Source organism: Metopolophium dirhodum, chromosome 3, assembly GCF_019925205.1.
Source record: "Metopolophium dirhodum isolate CAU chromosome 3, ASM1992520v1, whole genome shotgun sequence".
Taxonomy (NCBI): Eukaryota; Metazoa; Arthropoda; class Insecta; order Hemiptera; family Aphididae; genus Metopolophium; species Metopolophium dirhodum.
The window spans coordinates 744,429-765,472 of record NC_083562.1 but is presented as its reverse complement, the minus strand read 5'-3'; the positions used below and the strand labels follow the sequence as shown (position 1 = coordinate 765,472).

At 27.4% G+C, this 21,044-nt stretch overlaps 1 protein-coding gene across 1 annotated transcript; it reads left to right on the top strand.

Moving 5' to 3' along the window:
* The first annotated feature begins 1,728 nt into the window (after positions 1-1,728).
* Positions 1,729-17,249, top strand: LOC132940959 (bumetanide-sensitive sodium-(potassium)-chloride cotransporter-like). The gene is made up of 17 exons (XM_061008777.1): positions 1,729-1,779; positions 5,601-5,862; positions 6,927-7,177; positions 7,236-7,350; positions 7,427-7,566; positions 7,629-7,823; positions 7,898-8,129; positions 9,138-9,259; positions 9,711-9,846; positions 9,927-10,138; positions 10,216-10,454; positions 10,829-10,990; positions 12,216-12,319; positions 12,419-12,533; positions 13,686-13,810; positions 13,879-13,984; positions 14,048-17,249. Exons 1-17 carry the CDS (start codon positions 1,729-1,731, stop codon positions 14,175-14,177), a joined length of 2,697 nt encoding a protein of 898 aa, XP_060864760.1. The 3' UTR covers positions 14,178-17,249.
* Positions 17,250-21,044: the final 3,795 nt, after the last annotated feature.

Here is a 21,044-nt window from a genome sequence, read left to right as displayed (position 1 = left end):
AAAAATAATGACATGTGTATTAAATGAATACATTTACTTTTTCAAAAAAATGAAGAAGATTTCAACCTTAATAACTTATTTTTAGACTTATTATTACGAATTACGATACTCATATCAATATCTAATATATTATCCTAGCTACTCCATTTCCCAACCACAAATCACAAGTAATAATAACTTTAGTCTATCATTAAATAGTCGTAGTTTTAATTTTAAAATGCATTATTTTTAATGTTATGTGTTAATACATATTTGTATTTTGTGAGCTAACCAGTAAAATATATCATTAGTTGATAATCGAATTTCATATCTATAATATTAACATTATTAAAATACAATATTCAATGAATAATTGTCTTATTGTCATAATAGAGGTTTTTTAACGTAAAATATACACATTTTCTCAGTAAAATAACTTGTATCCTTATATACCTATATTTTAATTTATACATCACTTTTTTGTTAAGATAAATACTATTTTCACATAGTAACGCAACTATTATTTCATATGCTACAGCCTACAGGATGATGTTTTTTAAAAAAGATAGGTAACCTATAATACCTATAGTGTGCAAATAAATATTGAATGAATAAACATTTTTTATGAATAAAACATTTAAGTTTAGATAGAAAGTTGTACAATGTACACCATAAAAGCAGATATATTCCTGAAACTTCACTCTTCCTTAAATCCTATCATATTATAAAATAACGTGAAATATGAATATTTTTATTAATTTTTAAAAGCATAAAATTGAATAAGTACAAACAAAACGAGTGACTTGTGCTAAAAATAAAAAATGTATATTAAGTCATTCTCAAGTTACATGATTACAAATAAAAAGAATGACTTCTAGCTTTTATAAAAATTAAAAATATACAATACCTTTGTGTATATATTATATAACATAGAACACGGGAAAGTTTGATGGCCAGTTCACTCTATTTCAGGTAGGTAGTTAATATTGAAAAAAGCTACGCGTGCATTTTGCGTACAGAAAACCGTCGTTGTTTGTGTTTCCTTGATTATATTTGATTTTTTGGTAGCATAATACTTGTTTGTTAATCTAATAAATTATTTCTCACTTAAATCAACGGTATAAAATCAACTATATCGATTGTTAGTTCGTTGTCTATTGTTTTTTAGTGCATAAAAACGTTTTTTTTAGGATCTGCCTTCAGTTTTTAGATATTATTTTTATTGTGTTCAAATACTGATTAGCCAATAGGTGAATGATACCTGTATAGTATTTTAAAGAACTTAACTAATTGACATGTGCAGTAACTAGGTACACTATTGTTTGAACGATACTTTCATTTTTCACGCATTTCATTTATTTGTATGTTGTTGATTACCTATACCTATATTTTTATTATTATTATTACGATAATAATTATTAAAATATTAAATTAATGTTTACAATTTAAAATATTAAAATAAAACAATTAACTTTCTTATCATAAGTACAACAATTATACATTTTATGGCCAGTTCGTTTTGTTCAAAATTTTAATTATTATAGCCTCTCTAGAGACATGTATACCTAGTAAAATATTCCATCGTTTTTATCTAGTTTGAAGATCTCGTGAACTTTCACAGTATAATATTATTATTCCCAATGTTTTTGTACAAGTTATTTAATTAATTAAAACAATGACTCAATTACTATACATTATATAAAGCTCCACTTTTTTATGTAACAGTTATAATTTTGAAAGCTTAAAAACATGTCAGATCACGAAGAAATAAAAAACGAAAGGCGTCCATGGATTGATCAGGTACCTATACTAATAAAACATAATATAAAATAATATATAATTTGAAATATTTTTAATTGTATTGATTTTTATAGTTCTATACTAGAAATTACATTTTTTATAAGTTACAAATTACAATCCACAAACTACATTTCTTCAACTATGCTTATTCCGTGTGGTTTTATTCAAATTAATTAAATAATTAACTTTTTTTATGATATTTTTTTGTTTTTTAAAATATATTTGTATTAATTTAAGGTAGGTACTTATTATATTATAACTTTTGCGAAAAATTCCATTTTTATCTCAACAATCTCTTTGGATTTTTAAAATTATTAAAAAACAGCTACTATAGTAATTTTATAAATTAACATTTTTTTAAATAATATTAGCCAAATTGCGTTTGAATTTAAAATATTTACATTATTGGATTTTCCAGGGGTAAATTAACGTATTTTCATCTATCGATTTTTGATATTTTGTTGTAATTCAAAAACAAATAGACCCTAGACACTTGAAATTTTCAACAAATGTTAAAATTATTATTTTCAATTCCCGGTAAAATTTTTGAACAATGTTGACTCATTTTAAGCTCTTTATAGCCATGGGAAATTTTTAAAATGTTGTAATTTATTTTTCAGTTAGAAGTTCATAAAAGTTTTTATTTTCATAACTAAGATTAAAAATATTAATAAAATATTTTACATATGTTTTTCTACCTATAACAAAAAATGTGTCCTGAAGAACATTAATTTTTATGAGCGTTTGAACTATAAAGTTTTACAAAATTTGAAATTCAGCAGTCAATTATCGAAGAAATTAATTGATTTTAATATTTTGTTGTATTTCCAAAAAGAATAACCGTAGACACTTGAAATGTTCACCAAATATTACATTTTATATTAATATTTTCCATACAAGGTAAAATTATCAAACTATTTTGAGTCTTTTTGAGCTATTTATAGCCATGATAATTTTTTCAAATTATGTAAATTAGTTTTCAGTTAGAAATTCATAAAAGTTTTTATTTTCATAGCCAATATTTGACATTTTAATAGAAAGTTCTCAACAATTTGTTCTGCCTCTATCAAAAAGAAAAGGTTAACTGGAAAGTTACACTATTTATAGCCAAGAGAAATTTCCGATTTTATTTATTTTAAATTCTGAGCGGAGTGATGAATGTATTGATTTTACAATGTTGTGTGTTTTTTTTTTAAATTTTTTTATTTATATTTTTATTTTTTTATTTTTGTGTCTGACATCACCTTTTAGGACAGTAAAAATGCTTGGATTTTCTTCAACAGTCATTTTTCTGATAGGAAAGTGAATCTAGTTGGTAGTTTGGGGGGTCAAAAGTAAAAAATTCCCAGTAGTTTTCAAAAGCGATATGAAAAGAAAAATTAAGGAAAAACGGAAATTTTTACGCAAAATCTGTTTTTGAGAAAATCAATTTTAGTTTTTGGTGTAACTCTAAAACAAATAACCGTAGGGACATGAAATGTTGACTGAATGTTTATATTTGCATTTCCTATACACCATAACATTTTCCAAATATTTTGACTTATTTTGAGCTGTTTACGGACATTGTCAATTTCCATTTTTTTTAGGTTTTTTTCTATAAATATCAATAAAATTTTACCTGTTGAGTAAAAAAGCTTGAAAATTGAATAGAAGGCTCCTAGGTTATTGTTTCAAAGGCAGATGAAAAAAATTAAAAATCCTTAGTCACAGTCTTTATTTATAAGCATTTAAAGTTCAAATATTGACAAAATACGGAAAAATCACGAAAATTAGCAAATTATTTTGAGTTGAGAATTCATAAAAATTTTTCTTTTTAAATCTATGATTTGAAAATGTAATATAAGATTACTCATAAGTGTCTACATTTATCAAAAAAAAAAAAATGTCTACAAGAAACTTAAATTAAATTTTTATGAGCGTCTGAAATTTATATTTTTACAACATTTGATATTCACTCGATTTCTCATGTAACAATTTTCTTATTTTATTGTAATTAAAAAACGAATGACTGTAGATACTTGAAAATTTCACTGAATGTTTATATTAGCATTTTCTATACACGATAACATTTTGAAAATATTTTGACTCTTTTTGAGCTGTTTACGGACATTATCAGTTATCAATTTTTTTAGTTTTTTTTTCTATAAATATCAATAAAATTTTATTTGTTGGGTAAAAAAGCGTGAAAATTTAATATAAGGCTCCTGATGTTCTAATAGCAGTTGAAAAATATTAAAAATACATAGGCACAATTTTTTTTCATAAGCATTTACCTAAAGTTCAAAATTTGACAAAATTTATCAAATTTAAAATTTATTAATTATTTTGTAGTTAAAAATGTATAAAATGTTTAACTTTTATGGCTAAGGATTGAAAATTTAAAACAAGGCTCCGCGTAAATAGGTTATATATAAATTACTTTATTCACAATAATATCATCAAATATACTTGGTAATATCATAGGTTGACGGACCGTTATCGCTCAGAATCGTTTTTCTTATACAATGATATTATATCATTAAATTCAAATTTAACACCATCCATTACAGTAGCCCACTTGTAACCTACGGTACAGCAGAGCGACATCCACTTATCCACCTTTTTTTTAGTTTTTTTTTCTACAAATATCAATATAATTTTATTTGTATGGTTATTTAATAGAAGGCGCCTAGTATATTGTTTCAAAGGCAGATGAAAAAAATTAAAAATCCAAAGTCACAATTTTTTTTTATAAGCATAAAAAGTTCAAATATTGACAAAATACGTAAAAATGACGAACATTTGTAATTTATTTTGAGTTAGAAATTCATGAAAAATTTTCTTTTTAAATCTAAGATTTTAAAATGTAATACAAGATTCCTCATAAGTTTGTCTACCTTTAACAAAAAAATAATTTCTAGAAGAAAGTCAAATTAAATGTTTACAACATTTGATATTCACTTGATTTCTCATGTAACGATTTTCTTATTTTGTTGTAATTAAAAAACGAATTACTGTAGATACTTGAAAATGTCACTAATGTTTATATTAGCATTTCCTATACACCTTAATAAATAATTTGACTTTGAGCTGTTTACGGACATTGTCAGTTTTAAATTTTTTTAGATTTTTTCAATAAATATCAATATTATTTGTTGGGTAAAAAATCGTGAAAATGGAATTCAAAGCTCCTGATATATTGATACAATAGCAGTTGAAAAATATTAAAAATGAATAGGCACAATTTTTTTTTAAAAGCATTTAAAGTTTGAATTTAGACAAAATTTATCAAATTTAAAATTTAATAATTATTTTGTAGTTAAAAATTTATAAAATGTTCAACTTTTATAGTTAAGGATTGAAAATTTAAAACGATGTTCCACGTAAATAGGTTATATATAAATTACTTTATTCACAATAATATCATCAATAATATATTGTATACTTATTAATATAGTAATATAGGATGACTGACCGTTTTCGCTCAAAATCGTTTTTCTTATACAATGATATTATATCATTGAATTCAAATTTAACACCATCCATTACAGTGACCGACTTGTAACCTTCTGTACAGCAGAGCGACACCCACTTGGCCACCTTTTTTTAAAATTTTAATATTTGATTATTCATACAATTACCTATGCTAGTATGATACAACGTCTCTGTTCAGCATCGTTTTTCTTATTTAATGATTTATTATCGAATTAAAATATAACACATCCATATTAGTATATTTCAACTACATGCTTGACAACTATGTACATTGTACAACTGAGCCATACCCACTTGTCCACCTTTTATTTAACTAATTTTACAATAATGTCTTATTTTATTTAAAGATTCAATCGTTCAATGAATTATATCGTGAAGAAGAAAACAAAGTAGAAGTGAGCCCAGGAATAAAACTGGGATGGGTCAAAGGCGTGTTGATTCCATGTCTACTCAGCATCTGGGGCGTGATGCTTTTCTTAAGGATGCAGTGGATTTTAGGACAAGCTGGAATATTTCATTCAATCATTATTATTTTGATTGCACTGCTTATAATATTAATCACCACTTTTTCACTGTCTGCGATTAGCACAAATGGAAAAGTAAAAGGAGGTATTATTTTATAACAATTAAAAATATCATAAATCTAATTAAAATTACATAGGCATATGTATATGATATAGGTACCTATATAGTAATATTTAATACAACTCGATTTATTCAACAGTAATACAAATATAATTGGCATATTTAAAGGTACTTGTTCTATTTGTGGTTTAATATATTTTCTATGTTTATCTACCTAAACAACATACAAACAGAATTCAGGTACCTACCGAACCATAAATTGTATTTATTTGGATGTCACCCAGACAGTATTTAGTATCTAATGATAATGTTATTCCGAAATATTTTTAAAACATTTTAATTACGAAAATATTCGTCCTACACAATAGCCAAGAATGGTCACTAACTAGTTAGAAAGTTAAAGTTATCAACTATTTTGTCGGTAATATTGACTTAACTATAGTTTCTCTTTCTCTGTTTATAAACTAACTGAGTAGCTTAATTAGGTAGTTGTAGTTTTCTCGTAATTTTCGACCAATTTAACGAATTATTTTAAAGTAGTCAAATTTAAATTTATTTTTAATGTACCTACATAACCTAACCATACAATAAATATTTGTGTAAATATAAATAATAATTAACGTAGCGATACAAAAAAAACAATGTATATAATTTATTTAAACTGTAACTTGTTAGTCACTTTTTAAAATTTCTAACGTAGGTGGTATAATAATCGATTTAAATTATAATCTATAACTATATTATTATATTTTAAAAACTTTGTGAATAACCTAAAACTAGAAGAATGAAATATAATTAGTTTTTTTATATTCTTAATTTACCTAGATATGAATAGTCAGTAGTCACTAACAATCTCAGGCTTCAATATAGTTAAGATAGATTAAGATTAAAATGTAAACAAAAAAAGGCCCCAATATTTATTTAAATATGTTATTTGTTTCAACGATGACCTTCATTTTTTTAGTACCAAAAGTATAAATATTGAAAATATATATACTACTTCCGTCTCCTTTCTGTTTTTCTAATAAAAATATACTTTTGAATCCGATAGATTTATTAAATAATTAATTATTATTTTATTTATGCAGGGGGTCTTTATTTCATTATTTCCCGATCAATTGGTCCGGAAATTGGAGCGTCAATTGGTATCCTATTAGCATTTGCTAATACAATTTCTGCGGCAATGAACACAATTGGATTTTGTTTATCTTTAAAATCATTACTAAACTCAAGAGGTTCAGAAATATTAGATTCAAATTTAAATTTCAGAGCATTAGGAGTAGTATCTATAATAGTTATGAGTATACTTTGTTGTATTGGCATGGATAGAGAAGCTGAAGTCTGTATACAAATACATTTCACAAATTATTAAAATGTTTAAAAGCTTTTTATTTCAGGTACAAAATGCTCTTCTGGTAGCCATAGTTGTCGGTATTTTTAACGTAATTATTGGCTCAATTAATGGCCCACAGACTAATTTAGCAAAGGCATCAGGATTCACTGGATTTAACAGTAATATATTTCATTACCTACTACATTTATTAATTATTGTTCACAATTATTAACATGAGTTCACATTACATTCCAGTGGAAACCTTCAAACAAAACTGGCATTCAGACTATAGGATAGAAAAAGACGTTCAGCATTCTTTTTTTACAATTTTTGCAGTTTTCTTTCCATCTGTAACTGGTATACAAGCTGGAGCAAATATATCGGGAGATCTTAAAGTACACAAAATAATATTAATTCGACAAGTGATCAATTGACAATAAACTCAATATTAATTTAGGATCCTAGTGCTGCAATACCAAAAGGAACATTATTATCAATTCTCATTACTATAACTTCGTATATTGTATTAATAGTAGTACCTGGATCGGTTCAATTAAGAGAAGCGAGCGGCATTGAAACCGAATTTCAAAATGGATCTTTTTTAGATTGTTCGTTTAGAAATTGCACCAAAGGATTGTACAATGACATAAATGTAAATTTATTATAAATATAATTAATGTACATCTGTTATACATGTAAATCAATATTAATATTTTGATGTTTTAGCTGATGCAGTCGATTTCGTTGTGGCCGATTACCATATATTTCGGTTGTTTTGGAGCTACTATTAGTACAGCTTTAACCGCATTAATATCCGTTCCAAAGTTGTTACAAAGAATGGGACAAGATGATGTTTATCCACTTCTTAAATATTTAGCAAAAGGCTATGGGGAAAGTAAAGAACCCTATCGTGCACATTTGTTTGCCATGTTTGTGTCATCGATATTACTTATTATAGGTATTAAAGTATAATTTTTATGTATACGTTATTACATTTTATTTAAGTCGATTTCTGATTTTTAGTGATCACTGATCAATAATGATTATTGATTAAACTTCAAGAGAAACTATTATTTTATCAAATTTAAATATATTCTACATTTCTGTCAAAGGATTAATATAGTATTAATGACTAACAAGTAATAAGTAGTATTATCAATATACTTACAAAGTAAAATGTCTATAAATATTTTATCGATTCTAGGAAAAATCATTTTTCTAAAACGAATACATGACTTGGATTTAAAACCATAAGACACCACAATCCTATACTGTGGTCCCTTATGGTGTATACAGATTATACACCAATGTGGCTCTGTTATATACTATAATACCTATGTACCATTAAATAGTAAATACATTATTTTGAAAAATTTTCTTTAATAATTAGAAGATAATATTATCTAGGTAGAGGCTTGGTTAGTTAAATAAGTTATACATATTAGTTATTGCACAATATATATATTTATTAACAGTATTCTAATTACAATTATTACCAACCCCTACATGATATTAAGTATAATGTAATATTTTAAATCTTAAAATGTATTTTTACATCTTTCAGCTTTATTAAATTAAAATTCGATGTTAGAAAAACAATTTATTATTGTGTTTAAATATTATTTTACTATATTCTATACAGGATTTAATAGGGTTCGATATTTTCGATTGTTTTGTATATAATAGGTTATAGGTCGAATACAATAATTAACTTTTTATGTCTCAATGTGAATTACAACAAATTATGTAGGTAGAGAATTTGATCGAATTATCTGTATTTGACAAAAATAATAAATTTATATTTTTACTTCTAAAAGTATAAATACTTAATACAATTTTTCTGAAAAATTAAACTTATTTTCACTAACATAATATAAAAATTAATACAATTTGTTTGAATTAGCAAAATAAATGTAATCATTATTTTTTTCGGAATAATCTAAAATTATTAATATGAATTTTTCAGGTGAATTAAATGATATTGCCTCATTGATCTCAACTATTTATTTATCTTCATACGCTATGTTAAATTTGTGTACATTTCATGTTGCATATTTTAAGCCTTTGGGTTGGAGGCCAACATACAAGGTACTTACTCATCAGTAAATAATATATACCTACAATATACATACATATATATTTTTTATAAGATTTCTACAAGAAGTAATAATATACCTAGCTCAACAATTACAGATTATAATTATACAGAATAAATGGGATAGAAAAATAAATTATTGACAGTATAATATAAGGTGGTTATATTGAATATGGAATAATTTAAGTATTAAATACAGCGGTGACTGGTGAGAATAGATTTAATAATAAATGTTAGGTCGAATAGGAATATCGATAATGCTGATTCAATGTTCGGATTTTTTAAATACCTGAACTATTAGCTTAAGACTTAAAGTAACAGAATCATGATTGGCCTGTTGAGTAGTATTAAGAGAAAATTTTCCGTTTATGGTTGTAAATAGTTAAGGTTAACTACCTATATTTATATTTTATAACAATCAATATTTATTAAATATGTTTTAAGTTTTATAACAAATGGTTAAGCCTTGCTGGTGCTATTGTATGCATTATAGTAATGATATTTATTGATCAAAAAATGTCAGCAATTGTTGGTTGTGCTATATGTCTTTTGTACATACTTGCTAGCAGAAAAAATAAAGGTTTGTTAAATTGCTTGTGTAATGAACCTAACAAATAAACTAAACGATATTTCTATTAATACAATTTAATTTAAATAAAGAGATTAATTGGGGATCTTCTAAGCAAACACAACAAATAAAAACAGTTATAAGAAACGTGTACAAGGCCAATTCTATTCAATACCATATCAAAAATTATTTACCTAATTTAATTGTATTTTCTGGAAACCCTGAGTCAAGAAAAAAGTTAGTTTCTTTAGCTCATTTGATAACTAAGAACAATGGTGTACAAATGTGTGTCAATATTGAAAAGGTTAGATATAACGAAAAATGATAAAATGTGTAACTGTTTTAAATATTAAAATTGTGAATATATTTTATTTTTTGAAGATATCACTGTCACCGAGACAAAAGAAAATATGCCTTGATAAAGGAATTCGATGGTTAAGAAATTCTGGAATCAAATCCCTATATGTTGTCATTGATAATATAGAATTGGATTTAGCAACTCATATGATGTATAGCTGCGGACATGGACAATTGAGACCAAATATAGCAATGATTGGATACAAGTCTGATTGGCTAAATTGCCCGTTTCAAGATCTTCAGACTTATTTAAATATTTTTAAGTAGGTATAATTTAAAATACTTTATATTAAAATAATTGACACATTCAGGGACAGATCCATGGGGGGCTTAGGGGCCATCCCCCCCCCCAGACATATTTTTTATAAATATAAATATTATATATTAAATAACAAATAAACAAAATCTAAACTTCTTTTCACATTGTCGCTTTATATATTAAATAATCAATAATTTATTTATCACATTGATTACCTATACCTACTATTATGACAACATTTTTAGTAAAGTATAATATTTTATCATAATTGTATTTGTGTTGTAAAAAAATCATTGCCCCCCCCCCCCTCAGATCTTTGCTCTGGATCCGTTCCTGAACACATTTAATATATGTAATAATGCAAAATTTCCTAATTAGTGTGGCAAATATGAATAACATGTCAACAATCATGGTTCGTGTGTCATCAACCGAGAGTTATGATGATCAGAATTTATTAATTCAAGATTTTAAGCACTTAGACAAAAATGAAGAAATTTTGTACAAAACGCAATCAAATCAAAATATTAAAAATCAACAAAAGTATAAATAACTTATATTATTATTTATTTTAAAGTTGTATTAGTTTTTTAGGTTTTAGGTGTTTTAACACAAATTCAAAACGCCTTATTGTCCATTGTGTCCGTTCGTTAGTTACCAGTACTTCAGGAGTTGACTGGCTTAGGTGGCGGGTGGGTGGTCCCTGTCTGGGGCCAGCAAAAATTTGGACTGCTTAAATAAATTTGGCTCGATAATTTACAAATATTTTATTATTAGCCCAAAATTGGGCTGAATTTTCTGTTTCCCAGGGACCAATTTTTATTCCCAGACCGCCCCTGCAATACATTTATAGTTACAAATGTAGATATTAAGGTATTTATTTATTATCTGTAGTTAGGAAGGTACTGTTCACAAATAGTATATGGAATTATAATTTATTATGTTGTATACAAATACTTTTAGAAACAGGAAATTCAGCACGCTTGTATAGTGAGTTTTCCTAACTTGTTTAGTTATACGTTTTGGCATTTTATATCCCCCGTGTATCAGTCTGTTTGTATGTCTATGACCATCCGATCGATACGTTGCCGTGGTTATACCAATATCAATATTTACAATTTATTTATTATTAAAATTGATAACTCTAAAAACGAAAAATATATTCAACTAACAGTTACAATTTTAATTAACATGTAATGGATTTAATAAAAAAAAAATGTATAGTGTTTGTTTTTGTTTTTGATGAGAGGTTAATAAAGATATCATCCTTGATACAATATTTAAAAAAAATACCAAAATATGAGTAGGTATACTTTCATACAAATTTTAAAAATGTCCTGTAAATTATAAACAAATAAAGTTATTTAATTTATTTAAGTTTCTATACATAATAACGTATACAATTAGACATATAGTGGCTTGGAGTGGCGTGGTGGCTGAATTCAGTTACGAAATGTGTTCTGAGTACAAGCACCGGCAGGTGTCACTAGTTCCCTGATGGGTGACCAGTGACCACTCTTGTTTTTAGTGAAAAATCCTTGCCACACATACACACACGTGTTCAAATCAAACCATACCCCCTACAAACAGCTAATGGCCATAGTTGCCAGGTTTAAAATCAATTTAAAAAAAAAAAAATTAAAAGGTATTTATTTTTATTTTTTAAAATATGTTTTAATTTAACATAATTGCACAGTGGTGACATTTACAAACTTATTAGTTATAGCATGATTAGTGATTAGCATATAATATAGGAAAATAATTGCAGGGTGGCTGATTGCTTTGTAAAAATAAAAAACAAGCAATTTTCCTTCGAGAAGAAGAAACAAAGTCATGGGACAGTAGATGTGTGGTGGTTGTACAACGATGGAGGTTGGTATATTAAATAAGTACTTCTGTTCAAAGTAAATTATCTTATATAATCTATATAACTTATTGGAAATAATAAAAATGTCTTCAAATTTTATTTAGGTTTATCGTTAATCATTGCATATATATTGAAACATAGTAATACGTGGAAGAATTGTAAATTTCGAATTTTTGGAGTAACAAACAGATTTGAGTGTTTGTCTGAAGAAAAAAACAAGTAAAAACTATAGTTTTATGAAAAATGTATTACTTTAAAAATATCAAATTAGTAATTATTATTTATTAATTATTATAGTAGGCATTCTTATAATATGCTTGCTTGAGCTACAAATAGGGATATATTATTTTTATAATCCACAGTATTTATTGTATTGTAGTTTTCAATAGTTTATAACTACATTTTTTAATTTAATGTAAATGTAAACAATCTGTAAATTTATAATTTGCAATATACATCAGAGGAAAGCCCAGAGAGAATGGATAAGGGATCAAAACTCACCCCCGCCCCCGAAATGTCTTCTTTCATGAAAATGTATTTCTACAAAATGGCCTTCTCTTCTATGGTGAAGTAGTATGTAATTACTGGAAAATTATTGTCAGCACTACCTCCTCTGAAAAGAAATCCTATGTGTACTACTGATAAGCATAATATACAATTTTCCGTTATACCTAATGGCTAATGTGATATAACTTGATATGATTGATTAAATAAAGGCAACCTCCCATATTCTAGTGACACTTTATAAGCTGAGATTTAAATAGATATAATTTTTTTCCTGGAATGACTAAGTCGAGTAGTTAAGATTTTAATCTCTGCCTACTTTCTATTAATTTTTCTAGGAACATTTTCTGGAATAGTGTTAGAGCCAAGACTCAAGACCGGATATTGGAGAATGATTTCCACTTTTCCTACATTTATTTTACATTTGTGAATCATAAAGAATGACTAAAAAATTGTTTTAAAATACCTAACTTATGTGCAAGTCTATTAGACTAGAGTAGTCATTTTTTACACTTCAAAAGTTTATAGGGGCCTGTCGGGTTTTTTACAATTGGGTTAAACTAGTATAGGTACTGTTATAGTTACTCGTAATAGTTATTATAAATTTATTTAAACAACTTAAGGTATGCATTTTTTTAATATTAAAATTTAATATTTGTTTATTTCAAAGAAATAACAATACAAGCTGTTTTGGAAAATTATCCACTATAGTTAAACCACCTAAAAAGTAAAAAAAAATAAATAATATTATATTCGACTTCTTGTGATATAATAGAGTCATGTAGACTATTTGTGTATTTCCCATGAGTAGTTAAATATAAAGCCAACAACAAAATATTAAAGTATAAAACACACTTTTCTTTACAGATTAAAACAATTGTTAAAAATGTATAGAATTGATTTCGACTATTTGGACATCATTTTAGCAAACACCACTGGTCCTACAACAATGACATATTTCAATTCTTTATTGGAACGCGCGGCTTCCAAAGGTAATATATTGTGTGTTAATTATCCGTACAAAAATTACTTTTTATAAGAACTTCAATTTATTTTCCAGAGAATCAATTTGATGATTACAGTTCACAAACAAAACATATTGCTGAAACGTTGTTTTTAAGAGATTTAATCGAATTGCATTCATTTAATTCTGATCTTATCATCTTGTGAGTATAGTAAAGTTTATTTTTATGTGAACGAATGATTTTTAAAAAAAAAAACATTTTTAGAACAACTCCAAAAAATAACGAGGAAATCAATATATTATTCATGTGTTGGATAGAAACGATTTCTAGAGGGTTACCGCCGTGTATTATAATCAATGGGAGTACAGAGCCAGTTCTTACTGTCAATGCTTAAGCCATAAATATATAAAATACGCATACATTGTACTTTATTTATGTATACATTCACGCACTCTAGAATTTCCTTTCAAATTAATGTAGGTAGGAAGTTGTTTTTTTTTTCTTAGATTAGATTGAACTGGAGCATGAAGTTCCAAACTCTGGTTTCAAACGCAAAATGCCCAAAAGAAGTTCGTAAATCAGTATTTTAATACATAAATAGACATTATGTCTTAATCTTGAAAGAATACTGTTAGATTTGCATCTCTCTGGAACGACTAAATCGAAAATACTAAAGAAGTTGATATGCTCGCCATACCTCAAATGTTTAACCTAACCCTGTCTATAGGACTTTAGTAGACCAACACTTCAAGCAGTGCCGGGTCTAAGCCTCAGGAGGCCGGGGTGCAACTATCAACTAGAGGCCCCTTAAAAACAAATTTTCTTGACATTACACTTACCTATTTATTTGATACGTTTTGTCGTGTTGATTTATCAAACAAACTAAAAAACACAACATTTAAATTCCATAATTTAGTAGGTGAATTATGAAACTATACATTCACTCACTGTTCTCATACCTATTATACCATGCTTAGATATGATGTATTAATCATTAATGTATGCTTCTATGCTAGTATAATATAAATTAAAGCGCCCGGTGCCGATGCCATTTTGTCCTCAAAAATACACTCTGCGGGAATAACTATACCACCTTGTAGAATCAACCAAATTTCATAATTTTGTTTTTAATTCTATAGCCCGCATCGATCTCTGTTTTTCAATATTTTATTCTCAAACTTTCTAATATGTCAAAAAAAAAAACACAAGATAAAAACCATTTTTTTTACAACATTTTTAATACAATTATTTGAAATAAAATACAAAATCAGAGATCGATGTGGGTTGTAGGAATTTTTCTTCTTTCAGATAAAAAAAATAGTCATTAAAATCCGATATTTCTACAAAGCTTGAGAGCTATTCCCGTAAAGTCATTTTTTTCGATATAATACACCTTATCAACCCCCCTCCCCCTAAATAGGTATCGGGTAGATTAGTGGAAAAGTCTTAAAATAATTGAGGTGGCAACTAAAATATAAAATTTAATTTTCAAATTTTATAGAATTGTGGAAATATTGAAAAACTGGCACCGGGAACCTTAAGAGTAAATATAATTAATATGATAAATTATAATGGCTGTATATTCTCTATATTGTCCTAAAATGAAATGACACAAATATGAATCAGGTATCTCAGTTACCCGAATTGAATACAAAACTATTCATCAATTGTTCTTTATATTTTTTTAATTCATTGTTTTGAACATTTTTCTCTGTCTTATAGATGCACCACTTTCAAATTGTCTGTTAGACATGTTTTTTTTTTCAAAAGTCAATAAAAGATAGTGTAGGTAGCCAGGTAGATACCTAATTTATATTTTTAATAATCAAATGAAAAATTAATATAAAGTAAGTACGCAAAAAATTAAGCTGACAAAAGTACAAAATAACATATCCGAAACCAATAACACTGCACCAAGGCATGTCCGTAAATCATAATCCGTTTGTATTAAACAATAAATAAAATATTATTAGTTTGTCCAGTAAGATACTGCACTAGCGCGACTTCGCGAGCCTCTGAGATTAAATAAATAGTACGATTATACGAAAATAGTATACGATGCATACTATATATAATTAATGTGTATACAAATAAATATGTAAAACAAACAATAACAATGATAAATAGTATTAGGTATCTAAAATTCTAACCGTCCAAAATAAATGATTGTCACTTGTCAGTAACATCTTAAGATAATAAAGTTTGTTCATTTTATAATAAAAAGTTATAGAAAGTTAGAAAATTTAGGACTTCAACTTGAGGCCCCTAATACAACCTTGGTCTTGAGGCCCCGGTGCAAGCACCCCCTGTACCCCCGCTCAATCCGGCACTGACTTCGAGCTTACGAATACACCTGCAAGAAATTAACATTTTATATAAAGTAATTATATTCACAAATATTGTTCCACATAACCAATTTTTCCACTTATCTACTCATAAAAATAAATCATTTTATTTTGATTACCATTACGGAATTCTATATTTTAATACTAAAAATTAGTAATTAAACTTAATATGTTTCGTACAAACTTACAAAAATTAACATATTATATATAGTTGTTTAACAACAATACTACCTATACAATTTTGTAACTTATTATTAATATCAAAACGTATCTCATATCCTATATCAATTAGTTTTTGCCTATTTATTAATTTATTATTGCAAGTATAATTTTAATAACGATAAGAATACCTACCTACCTAGACTTACCTATTTTTTTAAGATCTTATATTTTGTTATTTTTTCTTTTTTATTTTTGATAAAACTTTGATAGCACCTTTACTTTTTAGAGATCTCAAGTGACGATTGAGAAGCACCGTTAAATATGTTTATCTATTATATCATTATATTATTCATTCATTTTATTGATTGAATTAGGTATATTGTAATTTATAAGCTTCCATATTATTATTATTATCTTTTACTACGCACTAATAATATCTTAACAATTTAATTCAATTTCTTTACACAAAAATATAGAGGGTGCCCCGTTAGGATTACCCATTAGCTGTAGAGGAGGACTCGCCGCCCGGACAAAAAACAATTTTTTTTCATTTTACCCATCAACTAAGAAAAATATTAAAAATCATGAGATTAATGAAAATAAAATGTCGAAAATTCAAAATATTTACAAAAATAAACTCTATAATACTCTTATGGCTATCTTCAATTGTTTCAAAAATAAAAAAATAACTTTTAACTTTAACTTTATTGCCAAAAAATTTAATTTAATTAAAATATAAAATATATGTAGTCCTTGTCTCTGTGACTAATAAAAAAAAACAGATGTATGATATATTTATAATCTCTGGAGATATAGCAATGAGTAAATCCTCACGGGACACTAGCTCTATATAAAATATATTTTTTTTACTCATATTGTGAAAATAAAATATAATAGGTATATAATACTATGTTTTTTTACTTATTTTATAAAAATATAAACCAGCTTTAATGGCTCTATTTTTGAATTATTAATAATATTGTTAAGTGCTCAGAGTTCAAATTGGTAAGACACATTTTAACAGTTTGATTACCTAGTGATTTCTCACAATGTTGACAAACCACGAAGATCCGAGTGCTTTAGTGACCTTAAAATTCTTTACCATCCTTTGATGATGGCGTTTAAAAAATTAAAAGTAATTATAGGCTTCTCTGTCGTTTGTGAGTGTTTGTTTTCGACGACTGTAGTAAAATAACAATTAAACGATATCATATAACGGTATAATACACTACTTCACATCCCTATCCTAGTTGTTGCTTCTGTTGAAAAAATAGAATTATTATTAATTATTTGGAAGTTATACAGTTTGTATATTGTATGCTTGTTTTTAAATATTATTCATATTCCCATTCCTCCTCGGATGCACGTGTATAATATACGTAATAATACATCACCTGACACCTGGTACTCCTCATATATCTATTAGTTATATAAACGTCTAGCAGCTCCAAGCCAAGTAAGTTGTTTCATCACAAGAAAGAATACAAAAAGCAAAAACCACGAGAAAAGACGGAATGTCTACAAGCGTCACTGCATTGGCTCGATCACGGTCAAAAACATAATTGCGATGTGAAACGCAGTGAAACAACTTGAGCCGAAGACGCCAGGAGAGAGCTGATCTAACGGTGCAGGATATACGTATAAACGAAAAATGGACGTATCTTACCCTCTGGAAGAACAGCTGAACTCCTGAACGTCTTCCACTTTTCTAGTAACCCCTCTACACCGTCAATGCATCGTTCATGTGTGCTTGCCGTCCATCATCGTCCACCCGCTGTGCCAGTCAATCATCGCTGCCGGATCAACAGCATCGTCGAACCGTTGTACAACTGAGGGAAATGAATCTGCGAGTGCGAGCTACGTTAATACGAAAAGTGGACGTATCTTAAAAGGTATAACCCCTGGTTAGGTTATACCATCTGGTAACACGAAAAGTGGACGTATCTTACCCTCTCGCAGAATCGCTGTACTCTAGGTGGCTCGTTGTACGGCTGACGGCTCTCGATAATACGAACCATAATTTCAACGATAAAGTGATCACATAGTATATTGCACATTTGCGTGAACACTATTGCTATCTAGATCAGTGGTTCCCAATTGGTGGTCCGTGGATCCCCGGGGGTCCGTGTGTTGATGTTAGGAAATCCACGGTTGAGTAATACTGTAGTGATCTTTCATTTTTATTTTATTTTAGTGAAATTTTATGGAATAATGAAACTCGACTATCACAAAAAAGGTAGATAATCAATTTATTCAAATTGAAAATTAAGTGTTTACAAAAAAGGGGTCCCCGAACCAATTTAAGTTCTAGCTAGGACTGCTAAGAGTCCGAGGCTTCATACTAATTGGGAACCCCTGATCTAGATAAAATTTCATAATTTAATAATGAAACTCCTAATCTATATTTTCGAATGATTATTGTCACGTCGTCGCGTAGTTAGTAATTATTTAGTTGATGATTTTAACGCAGCGTGTAATATTGTTTTTTTTCTTTTGGTCAACGTTTCCAACTATTACCGTACTATTTTCTAACGTAAAGTGGAAAAAAAGTATAACAGTTTACTATTAAACATAAACGCAAATACTTTTTTTTTTAATTACCTAAGTAAAATACGATGAATTAATTTTAAAATTAAACAAAGTGAAAATTAAAACAACAAACAATATTTCAGAAATCAGATGATTACAAATTAATTCAAAATTACGATATTGTAAATATATTTTTCAATCAAAGATTAAAAAGTTAGTAGATTGACTAATAGGCACTATATACTAATTATATACTAATTGTTATAGGCATTCATTGAATTATATTTTGTCTTCGGTCTGCAGTGTGGCTGTTTTTTTCAGTAAAAGCTTAAAAATATGATACAAGACGCCTAATACATTTTTACAATAGCAGTTGGAAAATATTAAAAATACATAGGCATTTTTTATATGCATTTAGAGTCCAACATTTGACAACATTAATAATTAAATTAAAAATGTACCAACTATTTTGTAGTCAAAATGTATAAAATTTTCAACTTTTATAGCTAAGTATTTAAAATTTAAAACAAGGTTGCACGTAAGTAGTTGATTCTGTAACTAAAAAATATACAATATATAATAACCGTTAAATATTTAAAATTATATTTGAAACCAGTCACATCCTTCACTTGAGACTAACTTAATTTTTCTTTAAATATTTTAATACTGTTCTATTGTGTATTATAATAAACAACTTTTTGGGGGGACGAGGTGGCCGAGTGGTCTAACGCGACGGATTCGGCACAGCCGGTCCGAGCTCGATCCTCGACCACTGGGCGGCATTTTTCTCCGTGCAAGTCACGGTGTCCGGAGAACAAGTGCCGCCATCCCCCCACCCCGGGGCACGGCAGAAACCTACGGGTGCCCCATTAGAAATTCTGCCAAACACAACACACACGTGTACCAACCTACCCAATATAAAAACCTACCAAACCTACCCAATATAAAAACCTACAGTGCCCTCCCCACACCCAATGGCCTATGTTGCCGCGGGTTACCCAATAAAAAAAAAAAAAAAAAAAAAAAAAAAAAAAAAAAACAACTTTTTTTATAGTGTTTTAATTTTTAATTTTCACTACTTTTATTTTTGTTGATTGATTTATTATTATTATTTGACTTCCAACTGTCCCCCGAACTACCCTATATTAATTATTTTTTCCGTAAACCACTCATTATTTCGAAAACTTAACGTTTTTGAAAATATTAATATAATTTAAGTTAAGTAAGTTACATTACAGTTAAATATGAGTGTATGACTTATGTAAAACTTTAAGGGTTTTTGAAATAATAAGGCTCTACGTTATAAAATCAACTTGTGTAACTTGTACGCAATTGAGTACCTAATAGATACCGCGTGTCTGCTTGTTATACAAGTACAAACGAGCCACGCTTAACGATTCTAAACAATAAATGCTTATAAAATAATATTATTGAAAATAATTATTTTTATATAATATTATATCAAATTTTTGTCCGGAGGTTCCTTAGAAAGAACTATTATTTTTTTTTATTAGTTTTTTTGTAAATACAATTATAGATAATACATTTATACCTACGACATGTTAAATTTAGTTTGTTAAAAAATGATTATTTTTGTACTTATTGAATTTAATCGAAAATGTTGTAATATAAGACTTTAAACTATTTTTGTTCTGTGAACTATTTTAGTAGAAATACCTATCTAATATTTAAGATAATTAAGATAAAGAGAATCAAATATTTTAAATAAATATTTTTGTTGTGATTTCAATAATAAATATTACATTAAAGTAGGGTTTAATGATTTATTCATACATTACATATTGATTGTATGTGAAACCGTTTAAAAACGTACCTAATTATTTTATTATTACTGTAGTGACATACCTGTTGCACCCCATGTGTAGTAAAATAAAAATATGGAAAGATTCATAAAGTAAAATAAATTGGTGAAAATATGAAGTGTGATTACGGGTTAGAATATTTTGTAATGGATATAGTGAAGAAATACTTAAGATACGGTGCTTACAGGTGGCCGATGTCCCGTCTGAATACGGCGGTCGAAAACTGCAATAGAACTTCGGAGAAGAGACCCTTTAACGATCCCTGCTGCTACTAGACTGTATAATATCTTAGTGAATTAATGTCGTGTTTACACGATATAATATGATGCGAGGCACTATGCATATGTGTTTACGTGTTCTGGTGTCATTTAAGGTTGATTAATGATTTTATTTCATTGGCCT